Raw genomic sequence first — 26366 nt, 5'->3', positions numbered from 1 at the left:
CAGTAATGAAAAAACTAAAAGCAGACATGAAAAAGTATGAAACACGATAATTTCAGGTCAGTTTGTACCAAAGTTAACATACAATGTGAACAGATAATGCTTGTACGGTAGAGATTTAAAGATAGAGAAGACAAACAATCTGCAGATTCATATTAGAGTATTAGAAGTTGGTCCCAGTACATACTGTAGGAGTTGACATCACTGAGTTCCACCTAATGATCCAAGTCTTCTACGCCTTTAGTTCGAGAACTGATAGCAAATTCATTCCAATTAAAATATTCAGTTCATAAGCATACATATCAATGATAAATTCGATTTTATTGAGAATAATTTTTTAACAATATTGCTATATAATTATTTTCCTCACAAGAGTATGTTCTAACAATTGACGCTTTGCAGTCAATAACCCCAACGTGAGAATATTATACTAAAAATCTTGATTGTCTAGTTCTGAAAATTTAATTGAACTGAAATTCTAGAGGGAGCCCTACGTTCAAAAGTGAAGGTCTTCATAATGAAAATATATTTTTGAGGCCAGCTAGGCCAATTTTTTCTATCAATGGCGTATGACTCTAATTCTGATGTATGGAAAGCTTTTAAAGTTTTCCTTTCAGATCGATCGTGGGATTCGTTCGTAGCAGAGCCAAAATGTGTGTGTGTATCACTGTTTCGTCACTACAGTTCAAAATCATCGAATCATACGAATTCCTAATAGGCCGGCAACGAACTGACGAACGCTCTGGCATATAAAAATTATATGCCAAGTAACATATATACAAAATATCATGTATCATTTGCTGTGCAAGAATGCATTTCTTTTTTAGGTGGTTGGATAGTAAAGCTCTTAAATAAAAGTTGTATATTTTAATAAATTTATTATAAGTAAAATACAAGGTCATGTAAAAAATTATAAAAATATCACAATATAATTTCTACAACTATTAACAATATTCAGCAGTGGCGGCCTAGTTGTATGAGCATCAGACTCATTACGGTACAGTTCAACAAATGGACTTTCTTTGCGCATACTTACCAATCACATGATCTAGGAAAACATTGTGAGAAAACTAGCAAGCCGTCTGGGCTACAAGATGCCAAGATTCGTCAAAACCTCTACTCATGCAGAATTTCCAACTTACATGTTTACTATGTTTAAAACATATTTGTATAGAGAAAAGGAGAGTCTAATGCAACAGTAGTTTTATGGTTAGACCAAACACACTGTACAGCAGACTACATAAAGGTCATACATGCTTTCTGAGCCTGGAATTTGTTATTGTGATCAGTGCCATTTAAAAGAATTTAATATTTCCTTTACATCAATTTCACCAGTTATTTCTATTTTGTAAATTCCGAGTTTGTTTGTTTGATGATTGACATTAGTCTTATGGTCTTGCCAGGCAATGGAGAGTGTTTAGAGGAGTTATTCAGCCTAATAACCTGCAGCTGTGTTTCAATATCAGACGTCAAAGCAGAATACAAAATACCATCCATATCATCTCAATGTCTATCGGTCCACAACTAAGCATTTCTTAGGGCAGTATTTGCTGCACACCACCTCTATGTGGTACCAGCTGCCCAGTGAAGTATTTCCAAAGGCTCCTTCAAGAAAAGAGCATACCAATTCTTGAAAGCCCAGCAACGCACTTGGGAGCCCAATGTGAGTGTCCATAGGCGGCGGTGTCACATAACATCAGGTGTGCCTGCTGCTATATGCCTTCCATTACAGATAACATATTGTATATATAATTGCTAACTATTTATATGTTATATATTATTTATTTATATTTTAATATATCTTATTGAGAGTTTAGACAAAAACAAATTTGTCACTCCTTATTATCTCTCTTATCATTGAGAAACTCGAAAACTCTGTCAAAATTCAGTGTATTTTGATTATACACAGTATGATCTGGTGAATCTCCCCAACTGAGGGGTGTTATTCGTTTATTGGGGGTTACCGGTTGTATGGCAGTTTCTGATTGCACACAGGATTGTTCCGGACTTGATGACCCTTCAAAGGACTCATTCAAAAAATCCATCATTCGTTCTTTATACGACTCGGAACTTGTCTCTGGAGTTTTTACTTTTTCATTCTTCAAATAAAAACCATTTTTATTATGGGCAAGAAAAATCCTATTAATTTTGGGGTGAAATTTTCTTCCGTGTGTTCCTTTTATCTTTGTCACAACTTGGACACAATCTCCGCGTTTATCCTCAACATTATACGTGTTTTTCATACCTTTATATGAGATTTTTATACTTAAAATTGACCAGATCAACTCTAATATCGTAGCAATCAAAATGTTTACAAACAAAACATTATTTGTTAACCATTTAGTTTGTTCCTCAGTAACGGGTCGATTAATTACCAAGTGGGTTTCATTTTTATTTAGTATATCGGTGTGTTTTAACACAAAGACTTCCCTCTCGCCATTATTAGTCAATCTCCATGTTATAATCAAACAAATAGCTAATAAACATGATAAAAATGTAACAACAGACGCTATGAAAAACAATGCTATGTTTTTATCAATGTACCATTTGACAGATGACAAAATTGCAGTTAAACCAGCAGTTACCGCGAATATTGCCACTAAACTTGGCGCCATCACTAACAGATATGAATTATCGTTGTTTGTGGAATTCTTGAAGTTCGATGTGTTGGTAAATTCTGAATTTTCTTCTGGTTTGATTAATGTTAAGCTTGTTAATATTAATAATGTTATCGCCAGAACAATGTGAACCCAAGCAAAGCCAGACACGGTCGACGCAGAATACCGACGTTCCGATGGATACAAGTTCCTTGGATCTGGTTTCGTTTTCACTTTTATTGTATACACGTCTTCCATTTCTGTCACGAATTATTATCAAATAAATATACTATTTAAAACATAAGAATGGCTATTAACACTTTTCCAACGGGTTTTCTTAACGAATTTTGCGTCGTTTTTGAATCAACGCGACGCGTACAGTCCTATCCGGTGCTATATAACGACTGATTTGAAGTTTGAAATAGTGAAAACAAACATAAATGTAACGTTAAAAATATGGTATGAAGTTAGCTACATATACATAACCGTCCATGGAATAACTAAATAAGATATGCATGTACTTAAGATTGATCTGTGACTACAATTTGACATACACAAGATAAAGAGATCATACTAGAGAAGTTATAGAAATAGCTAATTGCAATAAATATGAATTTATAAAAACCTTAATAATAATAATAAAGTTCAGGGATAATTAGATAACTTAGAAACTAATTCATTTTATTTTTGAAAGAATTTATAAATTAAATAATAATACTAATTAGTCTGAATGAAGCTCTCATGACGATTAGATTAGTAATATCCACAGATAATTTATATAATAGTTTATTATTAATACCTTTTTAGAAATGTCAAGCATTAAATGCACCGTTATTTTAAGTGTTAAGTTCCTATTAATTTGTGTCTATTTAAAAAAGTAGATCACCTTATCTTTCATTTAAAACTAAACGTATTCGTATACCTTATTTATATCATGATTTTTTTGTTATTGCTGTGTTGTAATTGTTGTTGTTTTGATTATTTATATTATTATCATGATTTATATCATTATGAATAAAACTCATGCTTATTATTATTTTAATTCAGTATAGGTATGTCGTAATTAACATTCCCCTAAAGCAGTTACATTCTCATAAAAAATAACTACGAATGAATATATATGTCTAGAGAAGTATATATTTTACTTTAAAGGGTTTAATCTTAGAATATTCAAGTCGTACCGTTCATTATAATAACATAAAAACATGTTTTAAAATAAAATTAAAGTCCTAGTTGATATTATTGATTTGATATCTCCTACGTACAAACCGTTAATTTAGACTTGACCAACTCGGTTATATTAAATTTATAATGTGTAGTCATCTATTGAATGTTTCGTGAAAACATGAATTAATGTACAAATGCTTAATAGAATTATAAATCTAAACTATCTTTAAAAAGAATTCAGAAAAAAATTATATCAAAGAGGGAAAAGATTAATGCCTAGAGAGTCAAACATTCATTACTTTGTCCTGAAAACATCTATTTTTGACATGTCGCTTTGTACGTAGAGACCGTCGTTTTGAAGTACCTATAATATATTGCGGTTAAATGGTTAACCCAAATTCATCTTTTGTATTTGACAATATATTTGCTTACTCATTATAAACGTCTTAAACGGCTATTTATATGTTTTACCTTCGTCACTCCCGTCTCACAGTTTAAAATAAATTAAAGTGATGGAACCTACAGTTTCAAATTTATTTTAACATTTAGGAATCGGAGTTTAGTGTAAATAATTATTTGTAAAAATCATTAAATTTACTTAAATCAATTAATATTAATATAACATATTGAGGTGCTTACTTTGGTCCGATAAAAAAACCAATTTACACCCTTCTAAGAATGTTGCAAGTTTTGTTATGTATATACCTGATAGTATTCTACCATATTATAACCGTTATTGTCATGATACAATATAAATTAATTCCTATTTATATCGCCATAAAGATCTTTTTTAAATAAAACAGGTTCAAAGAAATTGTAATAATAATATCATTCGGATGTGATTTTGAAGAATTTAAAGACAACTTCGTTGAAGTTATTTAAAATGTTATCAAAAAATATAATTAGTTATAGTTATAGTACATAGTCATTACATCTGGTAGTGACTATTTACTTACCGTAAAGCGTTTTGACCGACTTCAAAAGGAAGGAGGTTATTAGTTTAACCTTCTTTGGTAATATTGTTAAAATTTAATATTTTTTTGTGTATATACGTTTCGAAGTATATGTGCAATGTTTTGCTAATAAGAGTACGTGTCCACGTTTGTTACAATCTAAGTTTATACTATATTAAACATTTGTGAAATTGTGATAAATTGTATTTTGATATAGTGAAATAGAGTATTTTTATACAATAAAAAGACTTATTTATTACTAAACAAATAAATTACATAATAAATAAATTTTGTTATAACGCAATTTATTCATTCGTTACTCCTATTATGAACCAGACATTAGATCTTCCATCCGTTTCCATCAAAAGACGTAAATAGAGACGGATATATAAGTGTGGCGAATGAAACCTTCGCGCTCTAACCTCTTTGGTAATATCTTTACGTTGTAGTCTGTGTTATTATTGTTTGATGTAAAAAAGAGCGGGCTGATTCGCTTGTCAATAGAATTACCATTTTGCCACTAGTACTTATTGTCCCACGAGATTGTGGGAAAATTGTATTTAAGACAAAACGGTTTTTAATTAACATTATATTATTATTAAATACTTTTGTACGGATAAAGTAAAGCTATATTTCAAATTTGATTTTGTTCCCTTTGAAATAGTCTTGGTCCGTGGGGTTCAAATACTAATTAAAGATTTAAGTTGGCGCCCTAAAGCTGGTGCTTTCCATGAATAAGTATCGTAATACAGCGAGAAAATGCCAGCATTAAAAAAGGTACCACTATAGTACTAGTATAGTAATAGTACTGCCACAAGGACTAAACATTTTAAAATTTGTTTTAATTTTCTATTTTTCATATATGCAATATTACTATATTGGTTAAGAATATTGAAAATATACCGCATATTTGTGGGTTGAAACAAAAATAAATTAAACATTAAATATATTTCATTATTTTAATGCAAATTATTTAATTTAAATTTGACGAATGTATAAAATTCAATTTAGAAACATTGATGTCAAATTATCCAATTTTGATGTCCGAGTCAAATCATTAGTTTTAGAAACAAAATATACATCTTCTACCAAATTTACTATGGAGAGTGCAAAGAGGAGTTGTTGGGAGTAATACCTGCAGACTTTCATCATCAGCTGAGAGTTATTTACGGCAGTTGTCTAAAGTAAAGTATTTTTCAAACCAATTCAACTTACAAGAGCGTACCAAACTCTCGTAGCGTATCACTAACATCAGGTGGCCTTCTGCCTGTTTGCCGTTATAAAAAAAATATAACCCAACCAACAACTGGGCCACAGATTTCTGTATCTGTTTCGTTATCACTATCAATCTAATAGGCAAGTTTTTTTTTTTTATAAAATAGGGGGCAAACGGGCAGGAGGCAGTTTATACTTGGCATCGGCGTTCTGTGCGAGACACGACTTTTTGAGTCTAAGTCGGTTTCCTCACGTTTTCCTTCACCGTTTTGGCAACGAATCATCATTACAATATTAAATCTCATGCGTATTACTTTTTTCCTTTTTGAATACAAACTAATTATTATTATTTTATAATTTACCAAAATATGATTGAAACGAAAGTGAAAGCACTTAATAAACATTTATTACAAAACACATTCAAAACTGTCTATGAAAATACAACTGCGCAGGATGTGGACAGGCTCCACCATAGCATCTAGAACACATTCTGTCATGATGCTGACAATTCCTAGATCTACATTTCGTCACTACGCGAGCACCACATTTACAACATTTGATAATTTTACTTTCTTGTCTCAATTCCAACGGCCTTTGAAATGTCATTCTCTCGAACGGCGCTGGGAATCCAGCTATCACTGGTCGTTTAATGATTTCAATGTTTGGATGTCTGTTATCAATGTCTACTGGAATTTGTGGATTACGATTTTCTATATGAATTTGATGCATTTCGGTAGAACGTACATCTTGAGATTGTGTTTGTTGAGGATTGGAAACGTGGTGTGATGATAGATACGTTGATTGGTTTATGTTCTGTGGCTGCGTGAGTTCGTTTATATTTGAAGTGTTAAATGGCTGCGGTACTCTAGACGGCTCAGAGTCCCAATGGTATTCTTTAACGAGTACTTGTGGTGAAATATCAACATTGACAGCCCTCTCTACGGGTCGATCTGGTATGGTCTGAGTACTTATAGTTACGGGAGCAGGACTGGAGTCAACGTCTTTAACCTGTGAATTTTGATTTTCATTTAATTGTTGTCGTGCTCTTATTCTGTTCAAATAAGCTCTGTCTTCTGCGCTTAAGTTGCTTTGAGGCATAAATGGTGTGTATTGAGTTCCGTTTTCTTTCTTTGTTTGTTTATCCACATTCTGTGAAACATTAATACTTATTTCATTTTGCGGACTGCTGGCTTGTGTATTTCTTATGTTGTAATGTAGATTCTTGGCTTCGGTAGCGATATCTATATGTTTTCCGCTAACAAAACTGAATTCCCTTAACCAATCTGATATTGTTTTAAAAACTTCAAGATCATTGTTGGATTGTTTGTTTTGTAAATTATATATATTTGTCGATAAAATCGATATCCTGTCTCGGGTATTCATTGAGATGGGTTCTGGTGGATGAGTGGTACTGAGCCATTTTTGAACTTCTTCTTGTATTAAAGAAATATTGTGTGATGGCTCCAAGAGTTCTTTGCTTGGAACGGGAACTTGTAATAGGGCAATGTACAGTTCTCTATTTAGTTCTTTCACATCTAATTGAGATCTGGGATAAAGATTTAAGTAATTGTTGCAAAAGGTGTTAATTTCTTGTTGTATTTTTATTCTATATTTACTACGGGCGGTTTGATCGTCTGCACAGTAATGGAGGCTTACAAACGCATCCGCCAGGTCGTGCTTAAACACTTCGAATGATTCATCATGTATGAAAGGAAATGTTTGTGATATAATAACGCGCAATTGCTTTTTATACATCGACGCTTCAGGAGTTTCGCCACCACTGCCACTACTAAACAAATTCAGTCGCTCGGCCAAGTCATCTATTTTGCCCATGAAGTTTGATAATTCCTGGTCGCTCACTACATTATTCAAACGTTTGAACACTTGAAACTTGAGATGCTCCAACTCGGCACTTTTTCTGACTTTACTGTTCGATAGTTTCAAATATTTCTGTCGATCCAAAATGTCTTCGGCTAGTTCGGTGGTAATTTTGTTTTTTATATTTTCATCAATGTCTAGGTCTCTCAACCATTCGCTTAGTATTCTTTTTACACGCATTATTGTCTCGCCAGTCCCTTCTTTATGGGTGTCAATAGCTACCTCGGATTCATTATTAATTTCGTGAATTGATGGTATAGATAACGATTCTAATGATGGCTCAATGTCTCTGTCCGGTGTAGATGTCGCTCGCTTTGGTTGGTCTTCGGTTTGGCAAAGAAATTTGTCGATATTATGAGATATGTCTTTGGCAATATTTTTAAATACTTTGTGCTTCTGTAATGCTTTTGGTTGTTCATCGTCATCAGTATTTTGGGAATCGTCAGTGTATATTTTATCACTTTCTTCCTCACTTGCATATTCTTGATTACTTTCATAGTTCCTGTCCCCATCTTTATGATCTGATGTGAATTTATTTCCATGAATATAAGGCGTAGAGAACCCCACAATCTTATCTACGACAGCAGTTGCAATGTCATCGATGTCCTTGTCCGAAAATTTTGTGTAATCCCTTAGAATGTGGGATATAGGTGCTTTTGTTTCGGAATGGGTCGGCTTGGGAATGTCATTAAGTTTCTTTTCCACTTCCTCTGTTATTTTTGATATAAGTTCTTTTTTTGTTTTCTTCATATAATTCGACGAATATTTGTCAAGGACTTTGGAAACGCCATCGTGGATCTCACGTTTGGGAGTTCGTACTTTTTTCCACTTTTTTCGGCTTTTGGGTGCTAATTGGTTTGGATAACTTTGTTTTTCTTGTCCTGATGAGCTTCTGGAAGATTTCTTACTAGGACTTGGACTTTTAGTACCACGTGGCGAATCGTCTATGTGATTAATCGGAGCACGTCTTATTTGCGACAACACGCTTTTTGTTAGATTTGGTCTTTCCGTCGGTGGAATCACTGCGCCCGTTTCTTCATTTAACTTATAAACCCATTTCCTTATTGCATCATTTACCATCCGTTTAAGGGTTTTATCGTCATACTGTTTACTTTTTATGTCTTCAAGGTCACTTGCCAACTTTTGTGTTAACTGGTTATACTTATCTACATTCGTTGCATTAACATTTACTAACTTTTTTAACCACTTCATAACTTCCGTATCGAGGTTTTGTCGACTATTAGGAGGTGCGGAGGAGGACACGGTTGGGGAATTTCCTCTTATTTTCTTTACCAAAGTGTTCACTAAATTATCAATCTTCGATCGCGGTAAACGTATATTGTTATCTTGTAATAAATTTGTCAACCAGTCCTTAATAACAGAACGTGTATCAGGTAAGATGCCATTTATGTTCCCTTCTCTTTCTAATTCATTTAATGTATTTTCTAGATTTTCAACAGCCAACTTATTTTTATTCAGATCCTTATTTAGTTTCGGAATATTTTGTACCCATCGGATAATGTTAGCTTTCCTTCTTTCTTTTTTATCTTTTGGCCTTTCTTGACTGGGGCTGGCTGAATGACCGACACTGACTCTTTTATCCAGGTTTGCTTCCTGCATCGGCTGTAACTTTGAAACTAGCTTTCTCGTGAGCTTATTAATTGATCGTGAACTAAGAGTACCATCTTTATTCACGACGTCATTCAACCATTTCTTCACTGTGCTTTTCATCTTCTCTGGGTTTTTAGATTTAGCCAACGATTTCACTAGGGGAGCGATGAGCTTTTTTCTTTCTTGTATCGGTAAATTCGATATTTCAGGAACGACTTTGAGCCAGTCTAAAACCGAATCTTCTATATTGCTTCTTGGATATTCTTTCTTGCCTCCATCAATAAAACGATCTCTGCTACTTCTGGGGACGCCTTTATCCATTGATTTCTTTGTCGATACCTGAGTTATATGGTCACTTACATCCAATGGTAACTGTTGAACTAATCCAATTATTTCGTCTGTCAAAAACTGTTTAAATTCTTCTTTCGGTAAGGCTCTATTCATTATTACAGGTCTCAACTTTTGCGCTACAGCCTTGGTTATTAATTGTTTGTTTTTATCGGATAAATCATATTTGGATAATATATCAGATACGAGATCAGATATATTGTGTTGCCATTCGTCTTGGACTAGTAAATACTTTAACTTGTTCGTAAGATTTTCACTCATGTCGATAAGAAGCGATTCGCGTTTATTTTGTAAATCCGGGATGTCATTCAAGCACTTGAAAGTTTTCTGTTTAACATCATCTAAATTCAAATTTTCAATATCTTTTAGTTCCTTTATTGTTCTCCTAATAAAATCCTCTTTTTGATCGCTGGATATGTCAACGTTGTAAAATGGTGGAACTTGGTTAATCCATTCGTTGATAAGTTTTTCAACACGAGACGGCAGATCTTCAGGCTCGTTTAAATCCAAATCTGGGACAAGTTTCTTCAATATATCTTCAAACTCTTGTTTCTTGTCTGCTTGTCTCTCTGTGGATTTAGTTTTGCAGACACACTCTTCTGGCGTTTGACAGAAGCAGGATTTGTGTTTCTTCTCTGCATGTGTTTCGATACCCTGTAATGAAAACGTCATACTTACTTGGGTTTAACAAGAAGTTATTGAATACCACAACGACACACATAAAATGCATTGATTGTTGAATGACATGCCTTCAATGCTTTGAAATAATGTTCGACTATTTACTATTATTCAAAATAGAGTTGCAGGCACAGTGTGGAATCATACACAAGAGATGGAATCTCTTTAGCAAGATCTCAAAACAAGTAGAAATCTTACGTGACTTGGTCCCTCAACGCTCGCGTCTCTGCTTTTGCGCAGAGTCGTTGCTGTAAAACAATTATATTTAATGTATAAATCTAAATCCGTTTTTTACTCTCCAAATATTTATTTCAAATAATCGTAATAATTTGAACACGTTGAAAATGATTCTTTATTCGTGGCTGATGAATTTTGAGTATAAGTTTCCTTTTTTAGAACAGGAGGCAAAGAGGCAGGAAATTCACCTGATGATAAGTGATACTGCCCCCTGTGGACACTCCTTTTAAGAATTAGTAAGCTCCTTTCTTGAAAGATCCTAAGTGGAATTGGTTTGGAAATACTCCACATCCACATAGTGGTGGTGCGCTGCAAAAACTGTCTTAAGAAACGCTCAGTTGTGGAACGACATCTGGCTAAATCCGAACAACTTCTCTGAACACTCTCCATAATAAATGCGGTAGAAAATGCAGAAGGTGAAGAGTTGTTAATACGTGGTCGTAATTTAAGCCACAACAGGTTCTTATTATATTTATAAATAACAATAATAATAAATAATATACCTTGAACTTCAATGCTTTTGTTGTCTTGAGGCTGTGAAATGAACATTCATAATAAGTTAACAGTTGATACATAATCTATAAAATAACTCAGAAATTAAATGTTATCCATTGAAAGTGACCTCTTTTAGTCCGCTTTTGGAGTGCGGGGATGTTGCTTCCAAACAAACACAAATACTCGGAGCAGTGAGGTCGCTCCGTGAAGCCTGCATGCCTAGTATACTTCTGAGCTTCTGTAAGGAGCTGGTCTGGCTTAATTAGCCAGGACTTTACGCACAATGGGCCTAGTGAGAGTCTGAGAGCAGAAACTTAACAACCTTAAGAAACAAATTCAATTACCTTAATTTGGAAAGTATGTGATCGGCAATGTCTCTTGTGATTGCTGTATCGACTCTTGATTTTGGGACATGTCTGTAATTTGTATTAGTTTTAGCAGACCCATCAATGCCACTGATAGGCATCTATTGACAAGTATTTATTTAATAGAGCTTATTCTATTGAACTTTTCAGTCGTCAAATTGCTATCGGAATGATAGTCCATACCCGAAGTATGGATCAAAATGGGGAGTTTGTCGAACGAAAGGTAATTGGAGAATATGACTAAATTATATTTAAAGATTTTAAAATTCAACATCTGAACTAGGCTATCTAAATTAGAACTTTCCAAATTAGAATAATATCAACTAGATCCAGTAAAATCAACATACCTTTGATGAATCATCACACAAGTCCAGTAACTTGGTGCAAATCGCCCGTTTCAGTCCCGTCAAGTACCGGACTTCGAGTCCCGGTTTCGACATACTCGTGTTTAAGTAGTTGTACCTTGTGTCTATTTCTGGCCTGGAAAGAGTGAACTTTTAAAAGAAATTAATAAAAATAGCGCTACAAGGCTTACGCAGCGCTTTTAGGTTCAGTACCAATCTGTTTCTCGCTCATTTGTTTTATCTCATGGGAAGGAAGGCCTTCTGACACTTTTGAATCAGCGTAAATATGTTAAAAAATACTCACCTTGTGTAAACAAGACTGGAAGACCTCCCGAACAAGAGAGACACAGAGCTCGTCACAACACCAATAGATCTCTTCGCACTTCTTTTATGATTCGAACTTCTACGCAGAAGAGATCTCATGCTTCGAGACTTTGATTTCTTGCTAACTGCATAATGCAATAAAATAACCTATAACCTATAATGAAGCTATAACTTAAAGGTTAAACGCTGTTATGAGTGTTATGTTCGTAGTTCAAAAGTCACTGCACAGTAGCGACACTCAAATTAGATTTTTAACCAAGTTTAATTAAAATGACTTCCTAAAACGCATAATGTTTAAAGATTCATTATTTCAGATTCCTCTATCCTCACAACAACAAGAAATCTGCTCTGCTGCGCGCTGCGAGTCAAGCCCTCTGTCATGTCCCGAAAGGGTTATAGGATGTACCAGCAGGGCGCGAATAGTAATCCTAGAACGGGCCAAGCACAAGTTCGCCCCTCTCGAGGGAGTGTGCAACAAATATCACACTGCTAGAACATTGTGTCATTTCATACGTCAGGTTATTTTTGTTTCTTCGATCCTTTAACCATGAAACTTTATTAGATAACTTCACTCACAACTCCTGCCTTGTGCGTAGCTCAAAATCCGTTGGACGATTTCATCTGACTGAGATTTTTCTAAGCCAGGTTTGGGGTACTTCCTCAACGACTCCGCGAAGGCATCCGTGTTGTGGAACATACCTGACAACATATATATCTTACACATATAACCGTACTCCGTCAAATCGTACACTTATAACAGCACTAATATGGCATATCTCTTGGATTAGACTGTACTTGTTTTATTATTGCTAATAGAAGTTATGTGTCATACGAGTAGACCAGGTTAGAGTTCTAGAGCCTTAGTTCAAGCGAGCAGTGTGACTGTACAATCACATTTTGGGGTTGCATGATGGTTACTTTAAGAGGCGTAAACTAAGCTCACAAAAAGGCCACACATGACAATGGTTGGACATAATGAACGTGGATTAACATACGTTTTTAATTGTCAGTTGAGTGAACTAACAAAAGGTCTGCTTCCCAGTTCCTATTAAGAAATAGTTAATCGTTTTGTTCTTATTTTAATCTATCAATGAATCTGTAATGGTAGCTAATTTTGTTAAAATAAATAAATAACTTTAAATATAGGATCTCTAATAATGACTTTTTTTGACTCTCACTGAATCCAAAACAAAGGTCTACCAAAGCCCATTCAAGTCTTATTTAGTAGGTACATACGCGAAATTGCAGACGATCGCTGTGGATGTTCCCAATTCGGTGGTGGTATGGAGTAGGTGTCCTAAAATATTATTCTTAATTAATCTTAAAATAAACTGATGCCCAAGGTACAAGGTACTTAAAAGAAGATTGAAATAGAAACGTGTTTAAATATAAACGTATCTGAAATAAAAGACAATTGTTATTATTATTAGTCTAGTCTGGTCATAAAATACGTATTAGTCTCCCCCTGAGGCAATTTTAAACTTCTGTGAGATCTTTGGTTAACGAAAGTATGTACGTTTAATATTATTACGTATATACATCCGTTATCATAGACACGTAGATCGTACACATATTATATATAAATAAAATGAATCGGAAAATATATTGCTTAGCGCAACACTTGAAGATGGCTGGACCAATTGGAGTATTTTTTATTGTTTCTTTGAACTCTAAGGAGAAAAACCATGGGAAACCCCTAAAAACCAGTCTCTATTGGGCAGGTAGCATACCAGAGTTCCCTATGTTGGTATGTAAAGAAGTAGGTTAAGTAAAAACATATTAAGGTGAAAATATGGATAATATGTTGGTAAGTGCTTATCCTGTCGTTAATATACGAGAATGAACGTGGGGTGTGGCAGAGAAAGAACGAAAGAAGAATAAGTGCCGTGGTACACCACGTTAGAACATTGCGGACAGGATAAGTAATAAGACGTGAGCAGTCTGGGTTGTATGAGGAGACGACAAGAATATGAAAGGGAATGCTTAGGTGTGGCCATTAATGGATGCATGAGGAGCATGGTGAATGCCATGAATGTGGATGAAACGTAGTATGTCTGGACTGAAGCAAGTGGAGATCCGTGGTCTCTGCCTAGAGGAAATAGGCGTGGCAATATAATTAAAAGAAATGACTTACATTCTTCTTAAAACTGCTGCCATCTATTTGAACCGCACTGTCAGTGTAGCAGACGTCTGTATTCGTTTCAACATTTGATTGGACTGTACGCGTGGGTGATTTCTTACCTAAAACGTAAAAAAAATAAAAATACAATTATCCAAATTTGTGGTTTTGAATTGAGTATTGAGAGGCATCCCAAAGAGAGTCTCCATTCGTTTGTTTTATTTATTATTATGATTGAATGCTGCAATGTGCAGCCATTATATTGCAGAACCAGCGTTGTAAACGGTAAAAAGAGCTATTAAAGTGCCTCATCTGAATTTTTATTACGTATTACATCAAGTGAAGTCCTACCAATAAACTCCGGTCGACTACGCTCTCCACACACCAAAGCGATCGTCACTTCGTTGTCTCTCATACCACGCAGCATCACGACTTCTCCACCGCCTTGCATTTTATAAACTGTAAGATTTATCAAACTTTCTCTTATAATTACAAAACGATATTCCTAATTAAGACATTACAATAACAAATCCCTCTTTATGTACACAAACAAGAAAACACCAACTGATTGAACAACAAAACTTCAAAGCAATAAATACAACACCATCTTACACCACATATTATGTTACCATCTATTTGCTTTTATGAGGGCAAGCTACAAGAATAGAAGCAGAAAGAGACTAACGCATGCAGAGAGCGTTCGTTTAGACATTCTTACACCTACCTTTGCCTCAAGCGAATAATCCAATTGCCAAACTTACACGAAACTTTAACAGATTGAGGACGAAGCGAGTGAAGTCGGGTTCGAAGCAACTCTCAATTTCACTACTTGTACATGGCCTGAAAATATTTATCGACAAGCAATTAGCTATAGTAATACTACACTGTAATAAGAGAGGTGCTGGACAGAAGCCGGTGGAAACAGGCTGTCCGCTGCAGGGTTTTTCTTGCTAACTACGACGATCAGACTGAAGTATAGTGATACCATGGACATGGCGACGTGACGACTTCCGCCATATATTTTGTGATTAACAGCCAAGGAGACTAGAAGGACATTATAGAAAACAGATCCTATAATATATTAGGTTTCTTTGTTACGCTTCTAACTCGATTGATCATACTTACATTATAAAAAATAATTTTGGATTAAAATAGATTGAACAATAATTTTGTAAACATTAATAATATTTAGTACATGTCAAGAAATTGTTATCATAATATCACAGATCAAAATTTGTTTAGACTCTATTTTCATGATTACATTATTTGGTTTCTATTTTCTTGATTAAAAACTCTTTCCTGATAGACGTTATCTTTGTCAATTTCTTAATAATCGTTAAAGATTATTATGTGTACAAAATTATTGTTTACTATTATTCAAAATTAATTTATACAATGTAATCACAATATATATTAATTTAATTAAGTAACTTTTTGTTTGTATATATATACACGAATAATTATGCTGTGATTGATCAGAGAAACAATATCATGAACTCCTGAACGAAACTGGAATCTTGATTTTTTAAGTTGCATCTTATCTTTATAAATGCAACTTAAAAAATCAAGATGCCTGCCTGCCCTGCCTATGCAGGGTATAGGTTTTTATAACCGACGAAATGCAAGTAAAGCCGCGTGGGACAGCTGGTCTGTATACCGAAATTAGTGTGATATTTTTTAACTTTCAGGCCATGTACAAGTAGTGAAATTGAGAGTTGCTTCGAACCCGACTTCACTCGCTTCGTCCTCAATCTGTTAAAGTTTCGTGTAAGTTTGGCAATTGGATTATTCGCTTGAGGCAAAGGTAGGTGTAAGAATGTCTAAACGAACGCTCTCTGCATGCGTTAGTCTCTTTCTGCTTCTATTCTTGTAGCTTGCCCTCATAAAAGCAAATAGATGGTAACATAATATGTGGTGTAAGATGGTGTTGTATTTATTGCTTTGAAGTTTTGTTGTTCAATGAGTTGGTGTTTTCTTGTTTGTGTACATAAAGAGGGATTTGTTGTTGTAATGTCTTAATTAGGAATATCGTTTTGTAATTATAAGAGAAAGTTTGATAAATCTTACAGTTTATAAAATGCAAGGCGGTGGAGAAGTCGTGATGCTGCGTGGTATGAGAGACAACGAAGTGACGATCGCTTTGGTGTGTGGAGAGCGTAGTCGACCGGAGTTTATTGGTAGGACTTCACTTGATGTAATACGTAATAAAAATTCAGATGAGGCACTTTAATAGCTCTTTTTACCGTTTACAACGCTGGTTCTGCAATATAATGGCTGCACATTGCAGCATTCAATCATAATAATAAATAAAACAAACGAATGGAGACTCTCTTTGGGATGCCTCTCAATACTCAATTCAAAACCACAAATTTGGATAATTGTATTTTTATTTTTTTTACGTTTTAGGTAAGAAATCACCCACGCGTACAGTCCAATCAAATGTTGAAACGAATACAGACGTCTGCTACACTGACAGTGCGGTTCAAATAGATGGCAGCATTTTTAAGAAGAATGTAAGTCATTTCTTTTAATTATATTGCCACGCCTATTTCCTCTAGGCAGAGACCACGGATCTCCACTTGCTTCAATCCAGACATACTACGTTTCATCCACATTCATGGCATTCACCATGCTCCTCATGCATCCATTAATGGCCACACCTAAGTATTCCCTTTCATATTCTTGTCGTCTCCTCATACAACCCAGACTGCTCACGTCTTATTACTTATCAATGTTCTAACGTGGTGTACCACGGCACTTATTCTTCTTTCGTTCTTTCTCTGCAACACCCCACGTTCATTCTCGTATATTAACGACAGGATAAGCACTTACCAACATATTATCCATATTTTCACCTTAATATGTTTTTACTTAACCTACCTCTTTACATACCAACATAGGGAACTCTGGTATGCTACCTGCCCCATAGAGACTGAGAGAATTTTTCCATGTTTTTTCTCCTCAGAGTTCAAAGAAACATTAAAAAATACTCCAATTGGTCCAGCCATCTTCAAGTGTTGCGCTAAGCAATATATTTTCCGATTCATTTTATTTATATATAATATGTGTACGATCTACGTGTCTATGATAACGGATGTATATACGTAATAATATTAAACGTACATACTCTCGTTAACCAAAGATCTCACAGAAGTTTAAAATTGCCTCAGGGGGAGACTAATAAGTATTTTATGACTAGACTAGACTAATAATAATAACAATTGTCTTTTATTTCAGATACGTTTATATTTAAACACGTTTCTATTTCAATCTTCTTTTAAGTATCTGTGTGCTCTTTTTTTGCAAAGACCTCCTCGAAACCCCACCTCGGTCTGCACTGCGCCACTGTCATGTATCAGTTGTTACTCTGGTCTACCCACCTTCTAAATTGTCATCCTCTTTTTCTCTTATTGTACCTTGGGCATCAGTTTATTTTAAGATTAATTAAGAATAATATTTTAGGACATCTACTCCATACCACCACCGAATTGGGAACATCCACAGCGATCGTCTGCAATTTCGCGTATGTACCTACTAAATAAGACTTGAATGGGCTTTGGTAGACCTTTGTTTTGGATTCAGTGAGAGTCAAAAAAAGAACAAAACGATTAAATATTTCTTAATAGGAACTGGGAAGCAGACCTTTTGTTAGTTCACTGAACTGACAATTAAAAACGTATGTTAATCCACGTTCATTATGTCCAACCATTGTCATGTGTGGCCTTTTCGAGAGCTTAGTTTACGCCTCTTAAAGTAACCATCATGCAAACTAAAGTGTGATTGTACAGTCACACTGCTCGCTTGAACTAAGGCTCTAGAACTCTAACCTGGTCTACTCGTATGACACATAACTTCTATTAGCAAAAATAAAACAAGTACAGTCTAATCCAAGAGATATGCCATATTAGTGCTGTTATAAGTGTACGATTTGACGGAGTACGGTTATATGTGTAAGATATATATATATATATATATATATATATATATATATATGTTGTCAGGTATGTTCCACAACACGGATGCCTTCGCGGAGTCGTTGAGGAAGTACCCCAAACCTGGCTTAGAAAAATCTCAGTCAGATGAAATCGTCCAACGGATTTTGAGCTACGCACAAGGCAGGAGTTGTGAGTGAAGTTATCTAATAAAGTTTCATGGTTAAAGGATCGAAGAAACAAAAATAACCTGACGTATGAAATGACACAATGTTCTAGCAGTGTGATATTTGTTGCACACTCCCTCGAGAGGGGCGAACTTGTGCTTGGCCCGTTCTAGGATTACTATTCGCGCCCTGCTGGTACATCCTATAACCCTTTCGGGACATGACAGAGGGCTTGACTCGCAGCGCGCAGCAGAGCAGATTTCTTGTTGTTGTGAGGATAGAGGAATCTGAAATAATGAATCTTTAAACATTATGCGTTTTAGGAAGTCATTTTAATTAAACTTGGTTAAAAATCTAATTTGAGTGTCGCTACTGTGCAGTGACTTTTGAACTACGAACATAACACTCATAACAGCGTTTAACCTTTAAGTTATAGCTTCATTATAGGTTATAGGTTATTTTATTGCATTATGCAGTTAGCAAGAAATCAAAGTCTCGAAGCATGAGATCTCTTCTGCGTAGAAGTTCGAATCATAAAAGAAGTGCGAAGAGATCTATTGGTGTTGTGACGAGCTCTGTGTCTCTCTTGTTCGGGAGGTCTTCCAGTCTTGTTTACACAAGGTGAGTATTTTTTAACATATTTACGCTGATTCAAAAGTGTCAGAAGGCCTTCCTTCCCATGAGATAAAACAAATGAGCGAGAAACAGATTGGTACTGAACCTAAAAGCGCTGCGTAAGCCTTGTAGCGCTATTTTTATTAATTTCTTTTAAAAGTTCACTCTTTCCAGGCCAGAAATAGACACAAGGTACAACTACTTAAACACGAGTATGTCGAAACCGGGACTCGAAGTCCGGTACTTGACGGGACTGAAACGGGCGATTTGCACCAAGTTACTGGACTTGTGTGATGATTCATCAAAGGTATGTTGATTTTACTGGATCTAGTTGATATTATTCTAATTTGGAAAGTTCTAATTTAGATAGCCTAGTTCAGATGTTGAATTTTAGAATCTTTAAATATAATTTAGTCATATTCTCCAATTACCTTTCGTTCGACAAACTCCCCATTTTGATCCATACTTCGGGTATGGACTATCATTCTGATAGCAATTTGACGACTGAAAAGTTCAATAGAATAAGCTCTATTAAATAAATACTTGTCAATAGATGCCTATCAGTGGCATTGATGGGTCTGCTAAAACTAATACAAATTACAGACATGTCCCAAAATCAAGAGTCGATACAGCAATCACAAGAGACATTGCCGATCACATACTTTCCAAATTAAGGTAATTGAATTTGTTTCTTAAGGTTGTTAAGTTTCTGCTCTCAGACTCTCACTAGGCCCATTGTGCGTAAAGTCCTGGCTAATTAAGCCAGACCAGCTCCTTACAGAAGCTCAGAAGTATACTAGGCATGCAGGCTTCACGGAGCGACCTCACTGCTCCGAGTATTTGTGTTTGTTTGGAAGCAACATCCCCGCACTCCAAAAGCGGACTAAAAGAGGTCACTTTCAATGGATAACATTTAATTTCTGAGTTATTTTATAGATTATGTATCAACTGTTAACTTATTATGAATGTTCATTTCACAGCCTCAAGACAACAAAAGCATTGAAGTTCAAGGTATATTATTTATTATTATTGTTATTTATAAATATAATAAGAACCTGTTGTGGCTTAAATTACGACCACGTATTAACAACTCTTCACCTTCTGCATTTTCTACCGCATTTATTATGGAGAGTGTTCAGAGAAGTTGTTCGGATTTAGCCAGATGTCGTTCCACAACTGAGCGTTTCTTAAGACAGTTTTTGCAGCGCACCACCACTATGTGGATGTGGAGTATTTCCAAACCAATTCCACTTAGGATCTTTCAAGAAAGGAGCTTACTAATTCTTAAAAGGAGTGTCCACAGGGGGCAGTATCACTTATCATCAGGTGAATTTCCTGCCTCTTTGCCTCCTGTTCTAAAAAAGGAAACTTATACTCAAAATTCATCAGCCACGAATAAAGAATCATTTTCAACGTGTTCAAATTATTACGATTATTTGAAATAAATATTTGGAGAGTAAAAAACGGATTTAGATTTATACATTAAATATAATTGTTTTACAGCAACGACTCTGCGCAAAAGCAGAGACGCGAGCGTTGAGGGACCAAGTCACGTAAGATTTCTACTTGTTTTGAGATCTTGCTAAAGAGATTCCATCTCTTGTGTATGATTCCACACTGTGCCTGCAACTCTATTTTGAATAATAGTAAATAGTCGAACATTATTTCAAAGCATTGAAGGCATGTCATTCAACAATCAATGCATTTTATGTGTGTCGTTGTGGTATTCAATAACTTCTTGTTAAACCCAAGTAAGTATGACGTTTTCATTACAGGGTATCGAAACACATGCAGAGAAGAAACACAAATCCTGCTTCTGTCAAACGCCAGAAGAGTGTGTCTGCAAAACTAAATCCACAGAGAGACAAGCAGACAAGAAACAAGAGTTTGAAGATATATTGAAGAAACTTGTCCCAGATTTGGATTTAAACGAGCCTGAAGATCTGCCGTCTCGTGTTGAAAAACTTATCAACGAATGGATTAACCAAGTTCCACCATTTTACAACGTTGACATATCCAGCGATCAAAAAGAGGATTTTATTAGGAGAACAATAAAGGAACTAAAAGATATTGAAAATTTGAATTTAGATGATGTTAAACAGAAAACTTTCAAGTGCTTGAATGACATCCCGGATTTACAAAATAAACGCGAATCGCTTCTTATCGACATGAGTGAAAATCTTACGAACAAGTTAAAGTATTTACTAGTCCAAGACGAATGGCAACACAATATATCTGATCTCGTATCTGATATATTATCCAAATATGATTTATCCGATAAAAACAAACAATTAATAACCAAGGCTGTAGCGCAAAAGTTGAGACCTGTAATAATGAATAGAGCCTTACCGAAAGAAGAATTTAAACAGTTTTTGACAGACGAAATAATTGGATTAGTTCAACAGTTACCATTGGATGTAAGTGACCATATAACTCAGGTATCGACAAAGAAATCAATGGATAAAGGCGTCCCCAGAAGTAGCAGAGATCGTTTTATTGATGGAGGCAAGAAAGAAGATCCAAGAAGCAATATAGAAGATTCGGTTTTAGACTGGCTCAAAGTCGTTCCTGAAATATCGAATTTACCGATACAAGAAAGAAAAAAGCTCATCGCTCCCCTAGTGAAATCGTTGGCTAAATCTAAAAACCCAGAGAAGATGAAAAGCACAGTGAAGAAATGGTTGAATGACGTCGTGAATAAAGATGGTACTCTTAGTTCACGATCAATTAATAAGCTCACGAGAAAGCTAGTTTCAAAGTTACAGCCGATGCAGGAAGCAAACCTGGATAAAAGAGTCAGTGTCGGTCATTCAGCCAGCCCCAGTCAAGAAAGGCCAAAAGATAAAAAAGAAAGAAGGAAAGCTAACATTATCCGATGGGTACAAAATATTCCGAAACTAAATAAGGATCTGAATAAAAATAAGTTGGCTGTTGAAAATCTAGAAAATACATTAAATGAATTAGAAAGAGAAGGGAACATAAATGGCATCTTACCTGATACACGTTCTGTTATTAAGGACTGGTTGACAAATTTATTACAAGATAACAATATACGTTTACCGCGATCGAAGATTGATAATTTAGTGAACACTTTGGTAAAGAAAATAAGAGGAAATTCCCCAACCGTGTCCTCCTCCGCACCTCCTAATAGTCGACAAAACCTCGATACGGAAGTTATGAAGTGGTTAAAAAAGTTAGTAAATGTTAATGCAACGAATGTAGATAAGTATAACCAGTTAACACAAAAGCTGGCAACTGACATCGAAGACATAAAAAGTAAACAGTATGACGATAAAACCCTTAAACGGATGGTAAATGATGCAATAAGGAAATGGGTTTATAAGTTAAATGAAGAAACGGGCGCAGTGATTCCACCGACGGAAAGACCAAATCTAACAAAAAGCGTTTTGTCGCAAATAAGACGTGCTCCGATTAATCACATAGACGATTCGCCACGTGGTACTAAAAGTCCAAGTCCTAGTAAGAAGTCTTCCAGAAGCTCATCAGGACAAGAAAAACAAAGTTATCCAAACCAATTAGCACCCAAAGGCCGAAAAAAGTGGAAAAAAGTAGGAACTCCCAAACGTGAGATCCACGATGGCGTTTCCAAAGTCCTTGACAAATATTCGTCGAATTATATGAAGAAAACAAAAGAAGAGCTTATATCAAAAATAACAGAGGAAGTGGAAAAGAAACTTAATGACATTCCCAAGCCGACCCATTCCGAAACAAAAGCACCTATATCCCACATTCTAAGGGATTACACAAAATTTTCGGACAAGGACATCGATGACATAGCAACCGCTGTCGCAGATAAGATTGTGGGGTTCTCTACGCCTTATATTCATGGAAATAAATTCACATCAGATCATAAAGATGGGGACAGGAACTATGAAAGTAATCAAGAATATGCAAGTGAAGAAGAAAGTGATAAAATATACACTGACGATTCCCATAATACTGATGAAGATGAACAACCAAAAGCGTTACAGAAGCACAAAGTATTTAAAAATATTGCCAAAGACATATCTCATAATATCGACAAATTCCTTGGCCAAACCGAAGACCCACCAAAGCGAGCGACATCTACACCGGACAGAGACATTGAGCCATCATTAGAATCGTTATCTATACCATCAATTCACGAAATTAATAATGAATCCGAGGTAGCTAGTGACACCCGTAAAGAAGAGACTGGCGAGACAATAATGCGCGTAAAAAGAATTCTAAGCGAATGGTTGAGAGACCTAGACATTGATGAAAATATAAAAAACAAAATTACCACCGAACTAGCCGAAGACATTTTGGATCGACAGAAATATTTGAAACTATCGAACAGTAAAGTTAGAAAAAGTGCCGAGTTGGAGCATCTCAAGTTTCAAGTGTTCAAACGTTTGAATAATGTAGTGAGCGACCAGGAATTATCAAACTTCATGGGCAAAATAGATGACTTGGCCGAGCGACTGAATTTGTTTAGTAGTGGCAGTGATAGCGAAACTCCTGAAGCGTCGATGTACAAGAAACAATTGCGCGTTATTATATCACAAACATTTCCTTTCATACATGATGAATCATTCGAAGTGTTTAAGCACGACCTGGCGGATGCGTTTGTAAGCCTCCATTACTGTGCAGACGATCAAACCGCCCGTAGTAAATATAGAATAAAAATACAACAAGAAATTAACACCTTTTGCAACAATTACTTAAATCATTATCCCAGATCTCAATTAGACGTGAAAGAACTAAATAGAGAACTGTACATTGCCCTATTACAAGTTCCCGTTCCAAGCAAAGAACTCTTGGAGCCATCACACAATATTTCTTTAATACAAGAAGAAGTTCAAAAATGGCTCAGTACCACTCATCCACCAGAACCCATCTCAATGAATACCCGAGACAGGATATCGATTTTATCGACAAATATATATAATTTACAAAACAAACAATCCAACAATGATCTTGAAGTTTTTAAAACAATATCAGATTGGTTAAGGGAATTCAGTTTTGTTAGCGGAAAACATATAGATATCGCTACCGAAGCCAAGAATCTACATTACAACATAAGAAATACACAAGCCAGCAGTCCGCAAAATGAAATAAGTATTAATGTTTCACAGAATGTGGATAAACAAACAAAGAAAGAAAACGGAACTCAATACACACCATTTATGCCTCAAAGCAACTTAAGCGCAGAAGACAGAGCTTATTTGAACAGAATAAGAGCACGACAACAATTAAATGAAAATCAAAATTCACAGGTTAAAGACGTTGACTCCAGTCCTGCTCCCGTAACTATAAGTACTCAGACCATACCAGATCGACCCGTAGAGAGGGCTGTCAATGTTGATATTTCACCACAAGTACTCGTTAAAGAATACCATTGGGACTCTGAGCCGTCTAGAGTACCGCAGCCATTTAACACTTCAAATATAAACGAACTCACGCAGCCACAGAACATAAACCAATCAACGTATCTATCATCACACCACGTTTCCAATCCTCAACAAACACAATCTCAAGATGTACGTTCTACCGAAATGCATCAAATTCATATAGAAAATCGTAATCCACAAATTCCAGTAGACATTGATAACAGACATCCAAACATTGAAATCAATAAACGACCAGTGATAGCTGGATTCCCAGCGCCGTTCGAGAGAATGACATTTCAAAGGCCGTTGGAATTGAGACAAGAAAGTAAAATTATCAAATGTTGTAAATGTGGTGCTCGCGTAGTGACGAAATGTAGATCTAGGAATTGTCAGCATCATGACAGAACGTGTTCTAGATGCTATGGTGGCGCCTGTCCACATCCTGCGCAGTTGTATTTTCATAGACAGTTTTGAATGTGTTTTGTAATAAATGTTTATTAAGTGCTTTCACTTTCGTTTCAATCATATTTTGGTAAATTATAAAATAATATAAGTTTGTATTAAAAAAATATTGCTGCCAGATATTACAATTACAGGATATATAGAGAAATAAAATCTTTAAATTGCTTCACAGATAAAGAAAAATTTATTAAAAGCTCAGACCTAAAAAGGTTGTAGCACCACTGGTTTTTTTTAAATCAAAGCATTTCGAAAAATGGATCATAAAAATCTCATATACCAATAAAAATAGATTTGTTTAATAAAATATTGCTCAATTACAATGAACAATTTATTTTAATAAAAAACCTCAACTTTGCTGGAGTCATAGGTTTAATTTACATTCTTCTTCTATCTGTTAGACGTGAAATAACAGATCTCACATATTTAATGAATTTAGCGGTTTAAGTAAATTGTCCTGAGTTGCTAAGTCTGCCTAAATACAACTACCTAAATACAATACCGATTACAAAGGGAAGAGCTATGTGGTAAGGCAGCGGGAAGGTTAACAAATTAACTGTAGATATTGACCTCGCCTCAAGTGTGGTGTCGATAAGGAGGACTCTAACATCTGTGTTCCTCGGTGACATAAAATAGTGTGACATAAGTTAAGTAAGATGTATTCCTCAACTAATTTAGTGATTATTTTTAGTATCTACTTAATTATATATTAGGATTTTTATTGGTGTAAAAATGAGTTTATATTTAGTACGTAAGTTAGTAATAAGCTGTAAATCTTTCTTAATAAATAAAATTAATATATATATATATATATATATATATATATATATATATATATCAGGTGATATTTTATTGTTAGCGAATTATAGAATTTCTCTATCGTGATGTCTTCCGAGGCTTCCAATAGCCGGTTTCGTTTTTATGTTTATAAAACTAAGCACAAAGATAATAGGCATACATGGAACAATCCTTCTACTAAGAAATATATGCCTTCAAAAACATAACTTGCAAAAAACAAGTCTCTCAACGCAGTCCTACTACTGTAAAAAAGTGAGATCCATGTAACACCAAGTTAAATTCAGCCACTTAAGGGACCTTTTTGTTTTAAGTTGTTACGTAAATAACCTAAAGACTCATAGTGACCATATCAATATTAAACACAATGGTACTCTTGAAGCTTCTACAGTCGGAGCCCAAGATGCGGGGGGATTTACTCGAGCGACATAGAGACTTAATGAGTTGCGAAGCTGAGAAAAAATAAATAATGTATACCTTTTCATCGGTGGGGGGAGCGACTAGGACTTACTCGAGCGCGACAGATATTGACAGCATCCATGCCCTACGTATTTGCAATAATGTACGTACGTTAATCTAATTGTTTGCATATTGGTGGTCGTACGTAAGGGTTGATAATAAGAAAAACTAAATTTTATCGAGCGCGTTAGTCTTTCTAAGGGAATGTTGGTCAACTTAAAAAAAGGTATCATAGCTAA

General features: G+C 35.2%; 3 protein-coding genes across 3 annotated transcripts; 1 reads left to right on the top strand and 2 right to left on the bottom strand.

Annotated features, from left to right (window-relative positions):
* Positions 1 to 858: 858 nt before the first annotated feature.
* LOC123718954 lies at positions 859 to 2986 on the bottom strand. Its single transcript, XM_045675968.1, has one exon. The coding sequence runs from the start codon at positions 2850 to 2852 to the stop codon at positions 1830 to 1832; it is 1023 nt and encodes a 340-aa protein (XP_045531924.1). The 5' UTR covers positions 2853 to 2986; the 3' UTR covers positions 859 to 1829.
* Positions 2987 to 7203: 4217 nt separating this feature from the next.
* Positions 7204 to 15500, bottom strand: LOC123718747. Its single transcript, XM_045675517.1, has 13 exons — positions 15454 to 15500; positions 15053 to 15168; positions 14680 to 14787; positions 14344 to 14450; positions 13446 to 13506; positions 12786 to 12908; positions 12190 to 12334; positions 11889 to 12021; positions 11521 to 11592; positions 11185 to 11215; positions 10643 to 10692; positions 8195 to 10420; positions 7204 to 7212 (listed from the first exon to the last, which is right to left on the bottom strand). Exons 3-13 carry the CDS (start codon positions 14777 to 14779, stop codon positions 7204 to 7206), a joined length of 3057 nt encoding a protein of 1018 aa, XP_045531473.1. The 5' UTR covers positions 14780 to 14787; positions 15053 to 15168; positions 15454 to 15500.
* Positions 15501 to 15703: 203 nt separating this feature from the next.
* LOC123718746 lies at positions 15704 to 24888 on the top strand. The gene is made up of 12 exons (XM_045675516.1): positions 15704 to 15725; positions 16017 to 16132; positions 16398 to 16505; positions 16735 to 16841; positions 17791 to 17851; positions 18330 to 18452; positions 18904 to 19048; positions 19217 to 19349; positions 19646 to 19717; positions 20023 to 20053; positions 20546 to 20595; positions 20818 to 24888. Exons 3-12 carry the CDS (start codon positions 16406 to 16408, stop codon positions 24886 to 24888), a joined length of 4893 nt encoding a protein of 1630 aa, XP_045531472.1. The 5' UTR covers positions 15704 to 15725; positions 16017 to 16132; positions 16398 to 16405.
* Positions 24889 to 26366: the final 1478 nt, after the last annotated feature.

This window comes from Pieris brassicae, chromosome Z (assembly GCF_905147105.1).
Source record: "Pieris brassicae chromosome Z, ilPieBrab1.1, whole genome shotgun sequence".
NCBI classification, from domain to species: Eukaryota; Metazoa; Arthropoda; class Insecta; order Lepidoptera; family Pieridae; genus Pieris; species Pieris brassicae.
The sequence above is the reverse complement of the archived record's forward strand: the minus strand, read 5'-3'. Positions and strand labels throughout refer to the sequence as shown.